Here is a 21,647-nt window from a genome sequence, read left to right on the forward strand (position 1 = left end):
CTGTACCATCGTACACTTCTTCCAGCAAGTTTAAGTGACCTGGTTTGCCAGCATTTGATGTTCTCTCAATTTTTTGTTCTAGCCGTTCTCACAGACAATGGTATCTCATTGGGTTTTCTTTTGCATTTGCCTCAGGACCAAGATGCTAAGCACCTTTTCGTGTGCTCATTTTCTATCTGGGTGTTCTTGTGAAAGGTCCATTCATGCCTTTAGCCCATTTTCTAATTGGATGGTTTGGGTTTTGTTTTGTTTTATTTTATTTCACTGTTGAGTGTTACGAGTTCTTTATATACTCTAGATACTAATCCTTTGTTGCAAATACCTTCCCCCAGTGGGTTGCTTTTCTTTTCCTCCTCTTAATAGAATGTTTCACAGGGCAAGAGTCTTTAGTTTTGATACAGTCCCATTTATCCCACTTATCCATTTTTTCTGTTTTCTTTTGGTGTCAAGTCAAACAACTCACTCTTAGCTCTGGTTTAAAATATTTTTTTTTCTTAAAAAGGTAGTGGTTTTATATTTTACATTTAAGTCTATGGTCCATTTTCAGTTTATTTTCTTGGAACATATGAGATGTAGGTTGTGGTTCATCTCCTTGCCCACGAATGTTCACTTGTTTTCCCACCGTTTGTTGAGAAGGTTCTCCTTCCTTCATTGGGCTGCTCTCACGTCTTCAGCAAATACCAGTTGGGCATATTTGTGTGGTCTATTTCTGGGTTCCCCATTTTGTTGTATTGATCTGTGTGTCTATCCTTCTGCCAGTTCCATACAGTCTCAATTACAGCAGCTATATAATGACCCTAACGTCATAATCCAGTCTGTAAAAAAATGATCATTTGAACTAAATTTCTGTTTAACTTCTCTCAGCTGCTTTGAAGATCCTGCCAGAGATGGGACACAAGTGAGAGTCAAGACAGTAGCACAGACGGTCCTGAGCCCAGCCACTGCTGGGAGCCCAATTCTTGAGCAGACAGGAGGATGAGAAAGGCTCAGCAGGCCTCCCACTTCCCACAGGGTGACGGTGGGGTAGGGCTTTAGTCACAGGGCAAGAAGTTTTGATAGAGGCCCGGCCAGTGGGCTAGGTCAACCGCAGGACACAGGGTACATGAAGGAATTACAGCAGGGGGATATTTGGTGCCACATTTATGCATACATGGAGCTGTTATGGGAGGCTACTTACTGGTAACCCCAAGACTCTGTGTCTGAGGCATCTTTCCTGAAAAGAGGAGCTTCAGTCAACAACGGACAGGGAGTTGTTGGATAAAATCTTGGCTTCCTCAGCCCAGGCTGGAATAACTCCGAGGCCTGTTCTCCCTTACTTCCCCAGCCCCCAGCAGTAACAGGCCACAGTTGTCCGTGGTGGCAACCATCTTGATCATACACACTTTCACCCCAATCCTTGTCTCATGTCTCCCACTCCCCTGCAGATGCTTCCTTGGGGTGGCCTCCAAAAATAAATTGTTTGCATCGAACGTGCTCAGGGTCTACTTCTAGGGGACACAAACCAAGACAGGGGCCCAGAGTTGACTTTGGCCTCCAGTCTGCATTGGTGCCATATTGCTTTCACTGCGTTCCTGGATTCTTATAAACCAGCTGCTCCCTAAACGTTCTGATTCTTGTGTGAGGAAACCACCTGTGTCAGCTGACAGCAGCCGTGGCTTAGGCATTTTAACCTGGAGAGTTGGGGGATTCTGGGTTTTGTTCTTATCTCATAAAAATGAGTAGTGTTGTGGCCTGAATATGTCTCCCCAAAATGCATATGCTGAGCCCTCACCCCCCCAGTGTGACTGTAGTTGATACTGGACTTGTAGGATGGTCTATAAATTTTAATGAGGTCATGAGGGTGGGGCTCTGATCTAATAGGATTGGTGTCCCCTATAAGAAGGAAAAGAGACCACAGAGCTCTAACACACACACACACACACACACACACACACACACACACACAGAGGGAGGTAAGGCCACGTGAGGACGCAGCAAGAAGACAAACATTTGCAAGCCAGGAAGGAAGTGCTCTCCAGGAACCAAACTGGTGGAGACCTAGACTTCTGACCTCTGAAACTATGAGAAAATACATTTCTGTTATTTGAGCCACCCAGCCTAGGGTGTTTTGTTATAGCAGCCTAAGTAGGCTGACACAGGTGGTAAATAGACAGGGAAGGGAAGGAGGGGAGGGAGGGGGGACTCACAGAGGAGGGAGGAAGAGAGGGAGTTGGTGGGGAGGGAGGGGGGAGTTGGGAGGGGAAAGGAGGGAGGGAGGAGAGGAAGCTAGCTCATACTGGTGAAGAATCTGCGTAACTCAAAATAACTGAGACAGCGATGGAACTCTCTAGAAAGGCCAAAGCAGGGAGTCAGCTTTGATCAACACTCATAGGACCAAAGGAAAAGAACCAAATTAAACAACACATTAGAATACTAGAAATGCTTCCCTTAAGATCTAAAAGGAGAGACATGACTATGGAATTCTGCCATCTTTTCTAGGTCTTGCGGAATAAACTCCTCTCCACAAGTAAGCTTCCGCTCAGCTTCCAGTCACCCTAGTGGGACAGAGGGAGAGGGCAGGTGTGGCCAAACCTGAGCAGGAGCGGGCACGGGGCTGGCTCGGCTGCCCGCTCCGCGCTCTGTGCTCAGTGCGCGCAGGGACAGACGGGTGCACCTGACGGGCTATCGCCAACTGGCTTGGGAAGCTCTCCCAGGAGGAGTGCTTCCCAGGTTGGCAAACATCATTCCAGATTTTACACAGGGGACGTTTTGGCAGAACCATTGCTGACTCTAGCATCCAGACGTCTGAAATCATTCTGCCTGGAAATCAAGCATAGACATTATGAAGACTCCAAAGACCATCAAGTTGAAACCAGATACCTAAAGACGTGGCAAGCCATTTAGCAAAAGAATATAAACATGAAAGTACTAAAGCATGCCACTTAGGCCTGCTCAGGAGAAATCTGTGCTTATAGGTGTCTCAGACACTAATGGAGACCAGATGGGCAGCCTACAGCCTTCCGAGCTCTCACAGTGGGTTGGGAGGGTGGCATAGACTCGCGGTGCGTGCCAGGTCATTGAGCAGATCGGGGGATGCTGTGGGGCTGGTATTAAGGCCTGGGTTGTGTGGCCGCTCTTCTGGAGTGTGCAAGATCCTGAGTACCCCCCCTTCCGTCCCCTGGGGCCTCCAGGCCTGCAGTCAGCCTTAGTAACTGGCTCCGGCCAGTGGAGGGCATCAGAGGACAGCAGGAACCAGTGGGCTGGGCTCAGGCGCCAGCTGGCCTGGGAGCCGGCCTTTGAAGGACTGCGAGTGCCCTGGCTCAGAAGGAAGCTGTCCCAGGAGCCCAGGGAAGCTGTTGGACGGAGGCGGGCAGTCATCGGGCTCCCACAGCATGTGCCTTTTGGAACACATGGTTCTTTCTCCCATTCCAGGATGAGCCACCAGCTGGCACAGACCTCAGGGTCAGACCTATGTGCTGCTCTCCCGAGAGAACTCCTGAAGGGCTGGGGGCGGGGTGGGGGGGGATCTGCTACCTGCGGAGGCCAAAGGAGCCTCCAGCCTGATAGGAGGGGGAGGCCTGCACTGAAGGCTCAGTATTGTGGGGCCGGAGTCTGAGCGCGTGGCAAGGATGGGGTGCAAAGCCGGGTTCAGATGGAGCCAGGCCATGGAGCTGGGGGACACGGGACCCCAAGGAACAGGGAAGAGCTAATGGGGGTACATGTCAGAAGCTTGCTAACAGACAGGTGAGGTATTTGGCTGCAGGGATGAGAAAGGCAACCCTGGGAATCTCTAGGGTGTCCATTCTGGGCCGGGGAGCTGAGGCCTGGGTCAGTCTGTGCTGGGAGGTTGGAAGGAGGGTCTCCAAGGGCAGAGTATTAGAGAGGCAGACATGGAGTCCTGGTGCCTGACAGAGCCCAGGGTGACTCCCACCCGAGGGCCTGGTCCAATCATCACCAAACTGGGGCTCCGGGGAGTTGGCCCTCAGCCACAGACTTCCCAAGGACCACAGCAGGGGTGCCAGTGCCTCGGTGGCCTTTCAGGAGAAGCCTCACAGCAGGGTGACAGGGAGGCCACGCTCAGCTCTGAGACAGACCTGAGTGGGAGCCCCAGGTCCACCTGCACTGTCCAGTGGCCTTTGGAAAGTCATTACCTGACACTCACCCGCTCTGAGCCTGTTTCATGATCCATGAAATGGGGGTGTTTATAGCGTGCCCGCTCCACAGGAGTTCTGTGGGGACCAAATGAGATCGTATTAGTGACACTAAGCACAGGGCGGAGCACGGTTTAAAGGCTCGGTAGCTGGGAGCCTCTGAGCATCACGTGGCTATCACTTGATGGGCAGCAGGAGCGAGTGACTGTCAGCTGGGCCCTGGACACAGAGCCTGGGCCCCACCCAAGGGCCAGGGCAGCCCCCCACTCCCAGGACCCTGGGGACAACTCTTGGGTGACACCTTGCCCCCCTCCCAGCCTGAGGTCATATTCCCCCACTCCTGAAGACATGGCCTTTCTCTTAGGCTAGGCAGTGAGGCCCAGAACACTACTTACCTACTCACCCCACAAACCTGGGCTGAGCGCCAACTATCTACAAACACCATTCTAGACACCTGGCACCCCGCTGGGCTGTGAGACACACAGCGATGGGAAGCCTTTGTCTCCCTGGAGGCTGCTCATGTGACCAGGGTGGTCAGGTGGCTGGGATTCGGGCAGCGGCCTCTCACACCACCAGCTGCTGCTTCTGAGGGACCCCCAAGATCTGGGGGCAGAAAGTGTTGCCAGGAACTCAGAAGCCCAGGGAGAGGTGGGGCAATCCTGTGCAGGACCTCCGTTTGCCCCTCCGGAGGCCCTCCCACCCCCTTTCCATCCTGCTTTGTGGCCCAGACTCTGACCTCTACGGCCCACCTCTACTGAGGCCCTACCTTCTGGCTTCTCCGTGGGCTCAGCCAATGAGGGGCACCGGCCAGGACCTGGAGAGCAGGGAGAGAGGCTGTGGTCTTTATGCCCCTCCCCCTCCGCCTTGTGGCCCTCACTGTGCATACCCCTCTGGGCTGGTGGTACAGTCTCTCTTCCAGCCACATTCTGGAAACCACTCCCTCCTCTGCCCCTTAAGGCCTAAGGGCGCCAACGGCTTCCCCTGGGACCAGCTCCAGGAGCAGGTCAGCCTTCCTTGCTGGCTCCCTTAACTCTGCCCACACCACTGCCAGGGGTGCCTGGGCAACAAATCCTCTGACTGTTTCCTGCCCAGACCCAGACCCTGGCTGGCAGGGAGAAGGCACTCAGGGAGGCCCACGGGGGGCACGGCCTGGACCACCCTTGGGGCCAGGATGAGAGAGTGTGGGCTCTGTTCTTGGGCAGGGAGCCCTGAGGTTACCAAGTCCTGCTGGGGGAGAGCAGACGGAACAAAACCCAGGGTGTGGGAGCGGGGGGCGAAGAGCTGCCCCGGCCCAGACTAACCGTGGAGAGTTAGGGTGAGTGACAGCTACGAGGGGACACCCACCCACCTGGGAAGCCCCCTCGGGGGTAGGTGCTGGGTGTGAACGCCCAGCGGGAAGGAGCCCTCCCCAGCTTCTCTACAGATCCCTCACTCAAGTGCCTGGAGCCCAGGGCACACATTCCCACAGCCACAGCGGCCCGGCCCCACGCCAGAAACCACACAGCCCATGACATGACTCAGCGGCCCACAGAGACAGCCAGCTTCCCATTGTTCCCTGGGAAATGGCGGGCCCAGGTCCCACCCCTTCACGTCCTGAGAACTAGAAGTCACGTCTGGCCCCTTCTCCCCCCCAGGCCCCCCGGGCCACCCACCTGCGGTCTCTGCCCTTCAGCTGTGGCCCCTCCAGGAGGCTGGGACGGGGCTCTGCGGGTGGTTCGGGCCAGAAAGGGAGGCTGGGTGTTCCTAGCAGTAGCTGCTAATCGGGGTTGGGAGAGAGGGGGAGCCCTGAACAGGCAGCCCCAGGCAGCTGGGGGCGGGCCCCTGGAGGCCTCTGCAGGCCTTGAGGTCCTGGGGCTGTGAAGGCGCTGGGCCAGGGATCTTGACCCTGTATGTGGGGATGGAGGGAAATCCCAGAACTCCCATCCCCCGCCCCGCCCCCACCCTCTGAGGATTCCCTATGCTGCGCTCCCGGATCAGAAAGCCCAGTGATGCAATAGGGCCTTGCAGCTCCCCGCAGGTCCCATGACAGCCCACTGGGGGTGGATCCCCAAGGGGCCCAGCACAGGGGGCTTGGACCACCAGCAGACCAGACAGGGGCACCGGGAGAGGAGATTTCCTTTTAATCTGACATTAGAAACAAAGCACAACAAAAAAGCATTCAAATAATGACTATGGATAAAAACACTGGGCTGCAGGGCCCTGTGCTAAATTTCCATAACTTAGGGGCGCCTGAGTGGCTCAGCCGGTTAAGCTGCCCACTCAGTTAAGCTTCAGACTCCGTTTCGGTTCAGGTCATGATCTCAGGGTCCTGGGATCCAGCCCCACATCGGGCGCCCTGCTCAGCGGGGAGTCTGTTTGTCCCTCATTCTCTGCCCATCACCCCCGCTTATGTGCTCTCACTCTCTCTGCCAAATAAATAAATAAGATCTTTTTTTAAAAAAGTAAAATAAAATAAAAGTCCATAACTTATCTACACCTTGGTCTGGTTTTGTGTTGACTCACAGGGTTGGGAGGGAGTAAGAACTAATATATCCACTGTTCTGGGCTTACAGGTCCCCGATGCCACTGACCCACCATAAAGCATGGTTTGCGATGAGGGCTCCTAGTAAAAGGGCATGAGGATGGGGGCTCTGCCCTTCCAAGTTGTCAGAAGCCCCTGGGGTCCGCGGGGAAGGACTGGAGAGCAGAGGGGCGGGCAAGCATTTCCAGGTTTCTCTGCTGCTGCCGGACTCCTCCAGGAGCGGGGGCCACCGGGCCAAGACCAGCCCCACCCAAAGGGCAAATGTGGGAGGGTGGGGCGCCTGCATGCTTGTGAGGGGCTCACCCTCCAGCAGAAACCACATCTCTGCCTTTAATTATGCATTTGAGTTAAACTTGCTGGAAGCTTGTTGGATGCAAATGGAAAGCCTTTGAGGCCCCAGCCAGGCCCAGATTGGGGGAGGGGAGGCTTAGGGGCAGGTGGGTGTGGGGAGGAAGTCCCGCTAGTGAGAGGATGAGATGCCCCCTCTTCCACACAGCACTGAAATCTCATTCGCTCAGCACCAGGACCTCATCCGAGCTGCACGAGGCCCTCATCCACACTCCACAGCGCTTTGCTGAAGGCTAACCCTGCCCCCTGAGCTCAGACACCAGAGCGTGGGAATGTGTCCCGGTGTTAAATGGGGGGAAGCTGAGGCTGCAAGGGGCAGGAGGTCGGCCACTAAGTGCCCTGGGGTCTACTGCCTGTAGGCCTCTGTCACTCCCTCTCAGTGCAGAGGAGTCACAGCGGGAAAGGGCCCAGTAGCAGGCTTGGGACTGCGCCCCTGCTGTCCCTAAGGCTTTGCCTCGCAGGGCTCCCTGTGTCCCTTCCCACGCTGCCATCCAGGGCAGGCCAGCTGGAGGGCGCAGCCATGAGTCCTGGCACTGTCGGGGATCGGCCCTGGAGGACGCCTCCAAGCTTCATCCGCTGCTGCGTCTCCAGCCCCCACAAAGGCAGACACAGGTCAGAATGCAGGAAGGAGGGCAGAAAGGAGAGGAAGGGAGGGAGGACATCTGGATGCGATGAGCACTGTCCTGAGGGTTTCCACACAAACCCTTAAAATCCTAGGAAATAACCATAATAAAGACAAAGAACATATTGGCCACTAATGTTTATTGAGCCAGATGCCAGGAAGGTAAGGTGCGTGCGTCCCTGGTCCACCTCGTCTCATTGTGCATCTCGGACAAGCGCCCTCCCCACCATCCAGTCCTATCAGAAACAGGGACAGCTCTGGCACCCTGCTCGTGGGTGGCTTCGAGGAGGGCCTGTGACGGCGTGTACCCCTCCTGTAGGACAGCACCTGGCACTGAGGGAACGGTCACCAGTGTCCTAGTATAATAGTTGACAATCTGCTACTGGAAAACCTTCCAAGATCACACAGCGGTGACATCCTGGCCTCCTGCTTCGGACTACCCGTGTTTTATAGCCTATGATTTGTAAGTGACTGTTGAAGTGCTTTTATGACACTGATGGCTGAAGCCTATTTATGACCGCTGCTCTCGCTGGTCCGGTAATTCCACCAGGTTCATCTAAGCACGGGCATCTGCGCCCTGTCTCTGCCCCGTGCCAGTGGTTTTCCTGGATCGTGGTACGATAGGGATTTTGTGCTGGATCCTGGACATTTGGGTTATTATGCGAGGAGACCTGGTTCCAACGAAATCTATTTCAGCAGATAATCACCTGCTTTGGCGGAGGCAAGGACAGCCTAGTTCTCTGAGCCCATGCCATGTCATCAAGGTGTTCATTCTCCCAGGGTTGCTGGGGCTGCCACTCTGTCCTTGCTGGTGTCGTCTGTGGGGGCAGAAGGCCCTGCCCTGAGCCACCCATGTCACTGGGTGAACTTCTGCGGGAAGGGGCAGAAGCCGCTGGGCCCAGGTCTCCTTATGGTGGAGGGCGGGGAGACGCACAGCTTCGCAGCCCCCGCTGCTGTGGGCAGCATCTGTGGACAGCATCTGTGGACGGCATCTGTGGGCAGGTGGGCCCACCAGGGGCCTGGTTGTGGAAGACCTGGGACAGTCGCTGCTCACAGATCGGACTGCCTGCTGGGGCCGGGTCGTTGAGCGAGGCTGGGGCTGTTCACTGGTCTCCGCTGGGCTCCCATTTCCCAGTGTCTTGGCCGGAGAAACTGGCTTTTGAGGTTTTCTTTTAAGCTCTGCCTGTGGGAGGTTCTGACTGTGGGTCTTTCTGGGACCCAGATAAAAAGAAAACCCAGGGAGCATCATTCCTCTGGCCCTGAGATCTCCAGCCCTTCCACCTTCTTCCACCCAATGCTCAGAGTCCTTTGATCATTGTCGGTTGAATAATTTCCAAGGTATTAGGTTATTTCTAGAATAGAGGCGGAGGGGAAAGAGAGTCCAGCATCTTTTTCTGGAATCAAAATCCTAAGTCCTTTATAATCATTCATTCCAACCCATCTCTCACCAACTCCCACTAAGTGCCCCAAAATACACAGTAGTTCCACGGGACTGGTTTGTCTCCTCAGCGGTTGGTTCCATATAAAGGGCTCATCATCACTCAGACAGGCAGCAAAAGATAAAGTTAGACCGGCCTTGGTGAGAGGAAGCCCGTGCCACTGGACCACGGCGCAGACACGCAGGTGACCCAGGAGAGAGGCTGACCGCCACGGGACAAGTCCCCAGTGCACATACTGGCTCGGCGTCTCTTCTGCAGTGGACGGCCTCTGGTGGGCACTGACCTGAGATACAAATTCACACATGGCATCTGCTCCCATCTTGGATCTCAGGAGAGAGACGCATGCCTCCTTGTCCCCGGTCTTCCCATCTTATGTCCTCTGGTTCCCTCTGGTTCCTGACCAACCAGAGAGGCTTGCATCGTTGCCTGGACCTGCTGCAGAAGGGCATTCCACGCTGTGAGCCCGACTCAAGCCTGCCAGCCCTCCACATCGCTTGCTACCGGGATTGGAGCCCTATTCCCGAGGGAGGCACATGCTGCCTTCAAAACCCAGACTTCCATCGAGTGCTGGTGGCTCCGCGTCTGTCGTAGGGGCTGCGAAGTAAGTAACTTGGCTTTACCTTAGAAGGCAGACCCCAGCCTATTCTAGGTCATTGGACCCCTAAACAGTTCCCCGAAGTTGCGTAATTTCCCCTGAGTCTATAGGATCTGCTTCCAGCTTCTGATCCTCGTGTCTTAGCTGGGCAGCCAGCATCTTGCCACTTCCAACGTGCCAGGTCTAACTAGAAAAATATCAGTATGTTGGACAGGCACGCTCAAGGTTCCTGAGGATTCTATTAAGACACAGATCAAAGAGTTAGGATAGCCCTGAGACAGCAGAGTGGGGTGTGCTGCTTCCTTCCCACGTGAAAGCTAACTGCTCCGGACCTCTTTCCTGACGCACGTCAGCTCGGGGTCTGTATCCCAGCACCCTCCGACGGTCGAGCATTTGCGTCGGCCGGGTGCACGGTTACTCCGGTAAGCAGACGTAGGCCCCTTGGGGAGAGGGAGTGTGGAATATTTAAGGAATTAGAGACGCTGTAAGGTCTGTCCTCCAGGGGCCTGGCTTCTCCTGTAGCCTGTGGGCTCTGGGTCTGCACACTAGGTTCGATCTGGACACTGGGGGAGGGATGGTGACTTTTCACTGCAGCTTCTGATATCAGCCTTCTGTGCGTCAGCTCCTGAATTCTTCTGCACGTGCCAATCAAGCAATGTCCTGGTTGGATGCTCGTCTTTTGAGTCCCACGGAATACCATGGTCTGTTAGCCAGCCCCATTGATACCAATGGGTCAATGGGCCATGGTCACCTTTCCGGATTTTCTGCCATTATGGCAACTTTGTCCACCTTGCCTCCGATGGCTGAGCACCTCCGCCTATACTCTATTTGCCGATCCCGGCCTCCCCTTTGACACTAGGGGGTGAAGTTCCATAGCACAAGGTATTGTGGACACGGACAGCTTTGAGGTGCAGAGGCACCCCGCAGGTGCGTTCCCTGCTGCCTGGCTGCAGGAAGTGTCCTCTGGGCCCTCCCAGGGAACAGGGTCAAGTGGTAGAGACTTCAGCCTCCCATGAGAAATCCATTCGCACATCCCTACTTCCCCAAACCGTCTCCGCTCTTTCTCAACACTAGCGAGGCAACCACAGTACCCTCGCCTCGCTCACACATGCCCAGGCTTCGCAGAGCCACTTCGGGGGTATTTGGGTAACACCCACATATCCTTGCCAAGAGGTCAGATCCTAGGACATGGCCAAGCTCTCCCAAATCAGTAAACTCAACTCATCATCTTCAAGGTCCGCGCTCACACATTTCCCCTGTTGCTTGGCCACACCTACAAGCCAGGTCCCGCGCTCACGTCCGTGAAGGCGCCATTTATGCCCAGAGCGGGAATGTAATTTTCCCACTTGGGCTTTGCTGAGACCCGGCTCTAGTCACTGGTCTAGAGGAAAGAAAGAAGGTGGGGACAGGTCTTGAGAACAAGCATCCTATTGTCAGACAGCTACCTCAGGGGACGTGTCCACACGGTGTCCAGGCACCAGCACTGCCAGGAAACGGGGAGAGCCTGCTTCTCTCTGCCCAGAGTGTTCTGGGGAACCTGGGTGTTCACGCTCAGACTCATCTGCCCAAATGTCCCCACCCCAGGTCACAGGAAGCCACCACTGCCCTATCAAGGCCCTGGCTACAGCACAGAAAACCTCTCCAGGGTGCTCCCTTTGTAGCTCTGACGCACGTTTGCCAGATGGCACTATGAGATGACCAGTTACACTGGAATTTCAGAAAAACAATGAATATTTTAATAAAAAATAAGTATGCCTCATGAAATACTTAGAACACACTTATACTTGAAGAAAAAACCTGTTCACAGTTTATCTAAAATTAAACTAGGCATTAAACTAACTAAAACGTAACGAGGCAGCCCATGTTTTATCCAGAAACCTTACACAGGCATCCTCAGGATTAAACGCTGGGTCTGGTGACCAGCACAGTCTGCCCAAAGGTGTCAAGAGCCAGGGTCTCTTTCAACCCCGCCGGGAGGACGTCTGCCCCCCCCCCAGCACGTCCTGGGAGACACGTGCACCTGCCGTTCTAGCCCCCAAGTATGCCTTAGGTTTTTATGACAGCTTTTAAATGACTTTAAGTACCTGAAAATTCTAAGCAAGTGTCTCCAGAACCCTGAAATACATTTACGAAACTAATTTCAAAACAGGTGACATAGCCCAGGTCCTGGGCAGTGGGACCTGGGCCAGTTTGGGTGGTTAACTTGGGAGGGGCGGAGGACAGCAGGGAAGGCACAGAAGCAGGTGGACTTCAAGTTTCCACCCTGGACTGAAGGCCTATCTGTGCTCCTGCAAACAAGCGGTCCCATCCAGTCCTGGGGGGCAGGAGCTGCGGGAGAGGGGGCTGGGTGTTTGAACTGGGTGTGGGGAGCAGGTGGTTACTTAATGTGAAGACTGGGGTGAGTATGCAGATAGGGGAAGGGTGAGGTGAGGGTCAGTGGGCACAGACAGGAAGGAGGACAGGGTGAGGCATGGCTGGAATCTTACTCCTGGTCTGGGTGGGTTTCCAGTGGGCACTGACCTCCGAGCCCTTGCCGGCCTCGGGATGTCCTAAGAGGGTCCAGGTGGCAGCAGCCCAAGTGAGCGAGTGTGTGACAGGTTTCCTTAGCAACACTGCGAACATTCCGGAACATTCGGACAGGGGTGTAATGTGAAATACAAAGTGTGGCTCATGCTGCCAAAACTGAAACGAGGTGACTCTGTGAAGCGTGGATGTGAAGGAGGGGTGGGGAGGGTCATTACCCTGGTGCCTGATGTAACCGTAGTGATGGGAGCAGGGGTGACGACCACCGCACGCAGCGCCGTCCCTGCTCCCGGGCCAGCCGCTCCCGAGCTCTCCGCTGGCTGGTAACGAACAGAGGGCCTCTGGCTTGGAGCTTCTGGGTCTGCCCCTCGCAGGCTCCTGCCTCTGGCTGTGCCGCCTGATGGAGGGGGCCCCTCCTGCAGCACTGGGCGCTGGGGGCGCTGGGGGCGCTGGGCTCAGAGACTCCCACGCCTGGGCCGAAACCTGATCTCACCGCTCTAACCCGTGGCCCCGGGCAGGGGTCTCACTTCCTCACCGGCACAGGCCAGGTGACGCCGTGCGGGTCAGGCGCCCAACACAAGAGCCGCTGACTTGTCAGGCACCCACACTGCCCGCTCGGCACACAGTAGGTCTTCAGTGAGGACCAGCTCTCCTCCCTTCAGAAGGAGGCCTTCTGGGAGTACGGCCTGCGTTCTTTCCCTTCAGCTCACACCGCTTCTGCTCAGTTCCTGGATCCTCGGGGGAGAAAGCCCCTAATCAAGCTAACGGAGGGAGAGGCAAGCGCTCACTGGCCCGTGCCTCGCATGAGCTGAAGCTTCCCGAACCCGGAGAGCCCGAGTGTTCTGGTGACTTTAGAGTCACAGGCTTCACTCCTCAGGAGATTTTGCTGTCTTCTGGCTTGCGTTCTCTGACTAATCAGAGCATCTTCTAAGCGAGACCAAAACCTAATTCCTTATGCGTTCAGATGAGGAAAAGCACGTTGCCAAAATGAATTAGCAGATCCTGCGTTTCTGGGCGTTTGAACCCGGGCTAGGAACAGGCAAATGAAATCTGTCAGGCTTTGAGTAGAAGGAAACCATCTCTTGCCCTCGAACACCTTCTTCCTGGGGAGGGAAAGCCAAGATGACCTCAGACCAACTCAAGAGAGAGGAGGAGTCTGAGCTGAGTTAGGGCCAGGGTCTCACCACCCAGGAAGGGCCGGTGAGCGGCAGGAGCAGGAGGAAAAGGATGGTGGAAGCTTCGGGCTTCGGTGAGGGCGAGGAGCCCCGTGTCGGCCTCTTCCCAGCAGACCCCTTTCCCAGGAGGGTGCCAGGAGCCCTGGGCGCTGGGGGCAGAGCTCTGTCTGGAAAACGCCCATCAAAGTTAAAATCAAGGGCATCAACATTTGACCACATGGACGGAGCTAAAGGGTATTATGCTAAGTAACATAAGCCAGTCAGAGAAAGACAAACACCGTATGATCTCACTCATATGGGGAATTTAAGAACAAAACAAATGAGCAAAGGGGAAAATAAAGGAGAGAGAGAGAGAGATAAACCAAGAAACAGACTCTTAACTAGAGAGCATAAACTGATGGTCACCAGAGGTAGGTGGGGGGGGACACAGGTGATGCGGAGGAGGGAGGGCACCTGTCGTGAGCAGCCGGGGTCGTACGGAGTGCTGAGTCGCTATATTGTACACCCGAAACTAATATTACACTGCAGGTTAACTAACTGGAATGTAAATTAAACCTTTTTTAAAAAATCAAGGGCAGGGGCACCTGGGTGGCTCAAGCAGTGAAGCGTCTGCCTTCGGCTCAGGTCGTGATCTCAGGGTCCTGGGATCGAGCCCCACGTCAGGCTCCCTGTTCAGCAGGGAGCCTGCTTCTCCCTCTCTCCTTCTGCTGCTCCCCACCCCCACCCGCTCATGCGCTCGCTCTCTCTCACAATAAATAAATAAAATCTTTTAAAAATATAAATAAATAAATAAATAAATAAATAAGCAAGGGCATCATCAAAACACATAATTACGATTACCAAACAATGTTTATTTAACGAATAGTTATCGAAGGCCTACTGTGTACCAAGCACCATGTAAGGCAGCAGGCACATCAGAGTTCATGAACATCACGGTCCTAATGCTCCCAGAGCTTAGAGCAGGGGAGCAAAGATGTGAACCAGGTCACCACATACATGGCAGGTAAATTATGGGAGTGGTTCTGCAGGACCGGGCAGGGAATAAGAGTCCGATGGTGAGGAGGGCTGGATGCTCAGAAAATGCTTTTCTAAGGGAGGACTGTTGAACTGAGAACCAGAAAGGCAGGAGGCCCAGAGCAGGGGAGGGGAGGGGGTACCATCGAAGCTGGAGCTCAGTGAGCAAGGGGGTGGCGGCGGGGTGGGGGATGGCTGGGAGATAGCAGACAGGTATCTTCCCGGTGGTCCTGACCCCACGAGAAACACAGAGGAGGGTGTGTGTCCCCTGACGTGTGGGGACAGTCACAGGGCCCCATGCACTGAAGAGCTGGCCGAAGCAGGGTCAGATGACACCCCTTCAAAGGCCCTGTGATTCCCTGCCCAGCCCCACAACCACAGAGCCAGAAGAATGTTTCCAAATACGGGATATTTCTCAGTTTTCCAGATTCAAAAAAGAAGAAAAAGTCATTCAATATCTGATGAAAACATATTTTCTTGTAACGTACAGATAGTTTGCTGGATGGACATGGCTGGGGTTTGGGGCAGTGTTTTGCATGTATTCAATTTCCCGTATGTTCACCTCAAAAAATCCAGATGCACCTGTTAACCCAATGCCAAACCGGCCCAGAGGAATCAGAACAGGGGAGAATGAGGGATGGGTTTTAACAGCGGCCTGCAGTGAGCTGAGGACCCAGGAGGGGTCCGTGGGTCAGGGACAGCAGGCCTCTCAGCACAAATCCTGGATTCAACCAACTCGTAGATATACCGTAGGACACTCCCTGGTGGGCCAGGGGCCTCCCTTGCCCTGGGGTCCCTGTCCATGAGCAGAGATCAGGCTAAGTCCAAGCCCAGCCCTCCGTGAAACACAGGAGCCCTGGAAATGGGGGGCTCCCAAAGGGTGAAATGCAAGGATCCTCCTCTGAAGGCCATCTTCCACGCTGAGCTTCCTGCTGGCGTGGCTGAGACAATGATCCTTCCCTCCTTGTCCTCTCTGCCCCTAAATTCCAGCAAAGGCAGGGTCTCCGGACAGCCACCATGAAGACAAGGACGCGGGGAGGAGCTCTCTACTGCCCTCTGGTGTCCACCCAGAAACTAGATTTCCTGAGAGTGTCCGGTCTCCGACACCCCCCCCCCCCCCCCCCCCCCCCCCCCCGCCAGCTTAGTGAGAGGCTCACTGCTAGAGAGGTAAGCGGACCCTGGGTGTGCACTGCCTCTTCTCTGGGCATCGGTTTCCTCGTCAGTAAGAGACAGAAAACACTAATTCAAAAAGATACATGCACCCCCATATTTACTGTTGCATTGTTAACAATAGCCAAGATACAGAAGAACAGTGTCCATCAATAGATGAGTGAATAAAAAAGATGTGGTGTATCCACAACGGACTATTACTCAGCCATAAAAAAGAACGAGATCTTGCCATTTGTGACAACCTGGGTGGACCTAGAGGGCATTAGGCTAAGTGAATTAAGTCAGAGAGAGAAAGACAAACACCCTACGATCTCACCTATATGTGGACTCTAAAAAACAAACAAAACAGAAAGAGACGAGGGGACAAACTGGTTGATGCCAGAGGGGAGGGGACAGGGAGCAGGGCAACCAGGCGAAGGGGATGAAGAGGTCCGAACTTCCAGTTATAAAATAAGTAAGTCATGGGGATGACGAGTAGGGCATAGGGAATCTAACAGTATTGTACCAGTGCATATGGGGACGGAAGGTGACTATACTTATCCTGGTGAGTGCAGCATAATGCACAGAACTGTCGAATCACTGCATTGGACACCTGGAACTGATAGAACGTTGTATGTTTCCTGCTCTTCAATCACTCAATCGATCAAGAGACAGGATTGAGCCACATAGTGTTGAGAAAGAGAACGCCAGCCCCTAAGCTAGTGAACAAGGAAGGTTAGTCACCGAGCGGAGGCAAACTGTCAGGGAGCCAGAGGGGGCCACCAGGGGGACACTGGGAGCCCCGAGAAGCTGGGGAGAGCATGCGGGTGGGCAGAATCCCAAAGGTGAGGTCCGGGCAAGGCAGGAATGTCGGGGGGAGGAGAAACAACCGCACCCCAAGATCTGGCCAGGAGCCACCAAGTGCCACTGCTAACCTCTCCCTCTTCTCTTCCCTGTCCCCTCCCAGTTTCCCCTAAATGGCTAATGTAGAAAATCAAGATATTCTAACCTGGATCCTTTGCAATAAAGGATATTATTGAGACGACTGGCAAAACCTGAAAGGGTTCTCATGATTAGAGACGGCACCAGATCATGATCTCAGAAGACCATAGTTTTGTAGAAAATTGCCCTTGTTTGTGTAAAATACACACTAAAGAAAAATCATGTCAGCAACTTACAAATGGAGGGGAGGAGATCTTTGTGTAATACTTGCAAATTTCTGTAATTCTGAGATTGTTTCAACAGTTAAAAATGTTTTAATTCTAGAATTTCTTTGTAAAAATTGCATACATTCTTTGACTCAGCAATTCAATTTTAGGATTTTATTCCATAAATATATTGGTGTAAGTATATATGTACAAGGATAGGTATGTATGTACAGTAATATTTTGTATCATATATATGTCAACAGTATGAAGTATTATCTATAATATCTATGACAGAAATTTTTAAAATAGCAAAAAATCAACAGTTAACCGTCCATCAGTGGAAGACTGTAAAATAATTATGATAAACTCATGCAATGGCTACTCTACACCCCTTAAGGAGAATGAGCTGGGTCTATAATAGCAGGTAACACTTACCGGATACTCACCACATGGCAGGTCGTACCCAAGAGCTTTATGTGTATGGATTCAGAACAACCCAGGAGTAGACGCTATTGCTATCCCCACCATGTAGAGGGAGAAGGGGGGGGGGATGTTAAGTAACATGCCTGGGGTAACACAGCTAGACAGTAATACACCCAGCTGGGGGTCCAGCTTTTGCAGATCCAGTACCTGGATCCATGCACTTAACCACAACCAAGGTAATTCCAGAACAATGCACAAGACGCCATTAGCAAAGATTGCCTTAGGGGAGTGGGGTGGGAGCCTGGAACAAGAGCGAATTTGACTTTCCATTTTATACTGTTTATATTCTTTACCAAATATCTTTATTACGTATTATCATGCATTACTTTTGTACATTTTTTTAAAACCCACTCATTTAAGTAAATAAACACTAAAGTATAAAAAAAAAAATTAAAAAAACCCACTTCTGCCCTTAACTTACAGTCCTGATGCCAGCTTTTAAGAGATTCATTCATTTTACAAGCAATGGTAAAATATATGGTAAGGAAATGAAAAACATAGGAACGGGCTCACATGGGCTGTGGAAACCCGGCTTTAAAGTTGCGGCTACTTCCAGGGTTTGCAGGCACAAACACACACACACACACACACACACACACACACACACACACACTCACCAGTCGAAGACGTTCGGTGAGAGTCCTATCCTAACGCAGCCCACGGGCCTGAGACACCCAGACTCGCTTGCCAGGCAAACACCAACTGCACTAGCATTTTTGTGGCTTCTGAAAACTCCCTACAAATGACCTAATGAGACATCGCAGTGATCCCAGTACGGTTTAGTTTCCTCCTCTGCAAAACGGCGATGGTAGTATGTGTTCACCTAACAGCATCGACTATGTATTTATTAATCACCCTGTCCCCATCTTGTAGCTATGGAAACTGAGTTTCAAAGGTAGTTCCTGGGGCGGGGGCGGGAGTGGAGAGCGCCCTGACGCGCCCAACTCCAGACGAGAGAGGGGAGATGGTGGTCCCCTAACTTCCTGGGAATTCCGAAGCACAGGTGGCTGGGGCTGGTGGCGGCGCTTGGGACCCGCTGGGTTTGAAGGGGCCCTGAGCGCTGAGTCCGGGCGGGGAGGGTGCGGGGAGCTGGGAGGCGGTTCGCCCGGACCGTGTCCTCCAACACCCCGTCTGGTCTGTGCGCCCCGTCTGCGGACTCTGCAGAGAGCCGCAGCAGTGCGACCTGCAGGACGGTCCAAGGTAGGCAAGGCCTCGGTGTCCTGCCCGCGCGGGGTTCCTGGCGCTGTAGGCTTCCCGGCCCAGCCGCGACCCGACGCGGGTCAGGATGGAGGGCGGCCAGAGGCATCGGACCTGCGCGACGGAGCCCGGGACCCCAAGTCCCACTTACCAGTTGGGTGGTAAGTCGGTGGCTTTGGGTAAAGCTCTTTCCCAAGCCTTGGTTTCCCCATTGGCAGAGTCGGAGTAAACTGCGTTCCCCTGTAGAATTGGGTAGGAATGAAAAGAAGTCCCGCGCGCTCCGAGGGCGCGTTTAGGCCAAAGGGTTCCGTGGCGCTGAGGGCGGGGCCGCGGCAGCCCGCACGCAGCACCCCAGCGAAGTCGCCGCAACGCCCCGCTGTGGGCTCAACCCTCCCCTCCCCGCCGCCACCTTTCTCCCGGAGGTTGGCTTGGTGCGCAGAGTCTGGTACGCTCGCCAGCACCCGCGCCAACGGCGCGGGCGCCCTTTGCGTGGCACCCGGAGGCGCTCCCGGAGCTGGGCGGGGACCCGGAGGGGCGGGGTTCGGCCCACGTGACCCCGCCGGCTGCGCCCGGACCTAGCCCGAGCCCAGTGGCCCCGCGCAGGTCAGGTGCCCTGCGCCCCTCGCTCGGCGCCCTGCCTGGCCCCCTGCGCCCTACCTGGCCCCGTGCGCCCCGCGCCCTGCCTCGCCCGGACCATCCTGTTTTGCCCCAGTGCGCCCGGACCCGACGCCCTGCCTCGTGGCCTTCCTTTCCCTCGCAGGACCAGAGAGCGCAGCCCCCGGGGTCAGGGCCAGGGCCTGCCCGCCCCTAGAAAGGAGCCGGTGAGTGCAGTCAGCAGGGGGAATGGCGAGGCCAGCGTGGCGCCCAGGACTGGGGACCCAGGCCCAGGGAGGGCCCATGGTGATGGGTGCAGCTCCACCCCATGTAAAAATGCCCCCAGCGGCGCCCAGGCCCAGGTCCAAGCTATGGAGGAGGGCGCTCCCTTTCCACCAAACCCAGGCCTCACGGATACCCTGATCAGACTGCCCTGAGTTCTCAGGGAGCCCATTTTGGGCAAAACAGGGTTTTACTCAGAGCCTACTGCGGTTGGAGTGCAGACAGGGCTGAGACTTCAGTCAACCGAGGAGACTCAAGGCTGGACTGCTGGGGCCCAAGGCCTTCTGATGAAAGTCTTCCATCTCTGCTGTGGTGCCGATTTGGGGGGACAGAGCCCCGAGGATGTTTAGCCAGGGGAGGAGGGCCCCGACGTTCCTCTGGGCTTCCGGAGCCCCGGCTTTATTAGAATCATCTTTTGTTTACATACAGCCGCCCTTCTCTCCCCCTCCCCAACCTAGTTCTAAAGATGTGGGACCTGTCGGTGGGTGATGGACGTTGCATAGTGGGCACTGGTCCCAGGGCCTGGCCTGAGCTAAACCTCACCTATAAATCCCCCGAAGTTTCTGAGGCTTAGACACCTGTTCCCTACTAACCTTAACCCCAATATTGAAAACTCCATTTTCAGTGGGGTTGGGGCTTTTACATTTTCTTTTTTTATGTGGTGTGTTTTTTTTTTAATCTTATTTACAAATTTCTTTCTGAGAGGTTGGAATGGTAATGGGGAGGTGAGGCCCCCACTAGCCCATTATGTGCCAAGGCAGGTCCTGGCCGTGGCTGTGGAGCCCACAGAAGGGGCGAGAGCTTGCAGGCCGTGCGTAGGTGAACAGTGACACTGGCATTCGGATCCACCTCATTCACCCCTTTCCTGGACGTCCCTGCCTCCGCCTCATTGTTGGGCCACTCATCGGACCCTAGCAAGGCCACAACTTTCGTGGGCAAGAGCCCCATCCCCTCCCAAATCTCCAGGACCTCATGCCTTAGACTCCAAGCACCAATTGTAGGTTCCTGGGCTCCCCCACCTCCAAAAATGGACACGGTAGTAGGTGCTCTGGAGGACTGACTGAGGTCAGTTCTAGGAACACTGAAGAGAAGTCACTGGGTCTTATTGGTTAAGGCATTAGAGACTGAAACTTGAAAATCAGCTGAGTGGGTCTGGTGAGGGGCTTGGGTGGTAATGAGGTTTCAGAGCCCTGAAGGCTCATGGGAAAGGTGAGTCCAGTGCCCTGGGGTGACAACGTGGTGCCTGCTCGTGTGTGTGCCAGTTCACGTGGTGGGGTCAGACTTCTGGGCTGACTGTCTTGTTTGTTTAAGAAGCAACCGCTGGAGGAAGAGCTCTGCCCCTCCACCCCCTCCTCTAGCCTCCCCTTTCATTCTCAAGTCCGGGCATCATTCAGGGCTGGAGATGGCTGGAGAGCTCATGGAGCCCAACCCTGTCCATGACACGGATGGGAAAGCTGAGACCCAGAGAGGCGGGGAGGCTGGTGCCTGAACCCGGATGGGAAGCCAGCTCCTGACTCTTGGCCCCGTCCTCGTCCGGCGGCTTCACCCTGGGACCCGTTCTTGCTGGGGGCAGTGGAGCTGAGGCTTCAGCTGCACCTGCGGAAACTCTGTCCGTGAATAGATGAGCAACCCCAGCAACCGCCTGGAGAGCAGAGGGAGCAGAGAGGATGGGTGGCACGGGGGGGGGGGGGGTTTGGCAAGCTACAGATGCCCACCCAGTGCGGTTGCTGCTGGAGCGACAAGGGTGCCTGGGTCCCTGGAGCAGGGGTCGGGGGAAGCTCCTGGGTGGATATGTGCTCCTTTTGCAGCTGACCAGGGCTGGGGCCTGAGCAGCAAGCCCCTGGCCACAGAAATAACCACACCGGCCAGCGCGGAGGGCGGCGTTTGAGAACCAGCCACCAGGGAGCCCAGCGCGCCCCACGGCTGGCACGTCCGCCTCCCTCTGGAATGTGGCTGCAGGTTTATCAGCAAGAGCCCCAGCGTGGCCTCGCTCCTGAGTGAGAGGGCACGCCCGCCTCCTCTGTGAGCTGGGCTTTCCAGTTTTATTTGCTCGGGCGGGTGACCACTCGTAAGCACCATTGTTCCAAGGCTCAGAGGGCAGCTGACCCAAGAGGAGCCCACGCCCACGCTTGCCTTGAACTTGGCCAGACTATGAACTCGATTCTTTAACAGATAAGCACGACGCACCGTCGAAATTCAGGTCTGCATCTGGGATATCCATTTTATAAAACCCGTTCCACTGTCCTTGCAACTTGTTAATCTCCACGTCACCCTTGCTTTCCTCCATTACAACTATGAAACAATTAGGGCGGGCTGACTGTCTCAGAGATTAAAATTGTGATTAAATCTGAGCAGTGAAACGGGTGAAATTGAAAGTGTTTCACTCAGGAACCTCATGACTAGGAGCCTGCCAGAGTTGCCCCCCCC

General features: G+C 54.7%; 2 protein-coding genes across 2 annotated transcripts in view; one reads left to right on the plus strand and one right to left on the minus strand.

The window, feature by feature from the left end:
• Positions 1–389: 389 nt before the first annotated feature.
• Positions 390–21,507, minus strand: LOC130544427 (translation initiation factor IF-2-like). Its single transcript, XM_057316120.1, has 6 exons — positions 21,408–21,507; positions 20,650–20,783; positions 18,496–18,919; positions 4,897–4,944; positions 4,142–4,208; positions 390–878 (listed from the first exon to the last, which is right to left on the minus strand). Exons 1-6 carry the CDS (start codon positions 21,505–21,507, stop codon positions 851–853), a joined length of 801 nt encoding a protein of 266 aa, XP_057172103.1. The 3' UTR covers positions 390–850.
• MLPH (melanophilin) overlaps positions 18,902–21,647 on the plus strand; it is a 29,923-nt gene continuing 27,177 nt past the window's right edge. Inside the window, exon 1 of the mRNA XM_057316123.1 lies at positions 18,902–19,165. The gene's annotated coding sequence lies outside the window, so the exon portion shown is untranslated. The remainder of the gene's footprint in view (positions 19,166–21,647) is intronic.

Source organism: Ursus arctos, unplaced genomic scaffold, assembly GCF_023065955.2.
Source record: "Ursus arctos isolate Adak ecotype North America unplaced genomic scaffold, UrsArc2.0 scaffold_1, whole genome shotgun sequence".
Classification (NCBI taxonomy): Eukaryota; Metazoa; Chordata; class Mammalia; order Carnivora; family Ursidae; genus Ursus; species Ursus arctos.

Excerpts from the sequence above, each read along its gene's own strand:
- LOC130544427 (XM_057316120.1), bottom strand. The coding sequence starts at position 21,507 with ATGGAGGAAAGCAAGGGTGACGTGGAGATTAACAAGTTGCAAGGACAG. Across the intron at positions 20,784-21,407 it reads TGCAGACCTGAATTTCGACG|CAAGAACGGGTCCCAGGGTG; the intron begins GTGCGTCGTGCT and ends CACTGCCCCCAG. Across the intron at positions 4,945-18,495 it reads ACCGACTTACCACCCAACTG|GTCCTGGCCGGTGCCCCTCA; the intron begins GTAAGTGGGACT and ends CCTGCTCTCCAG.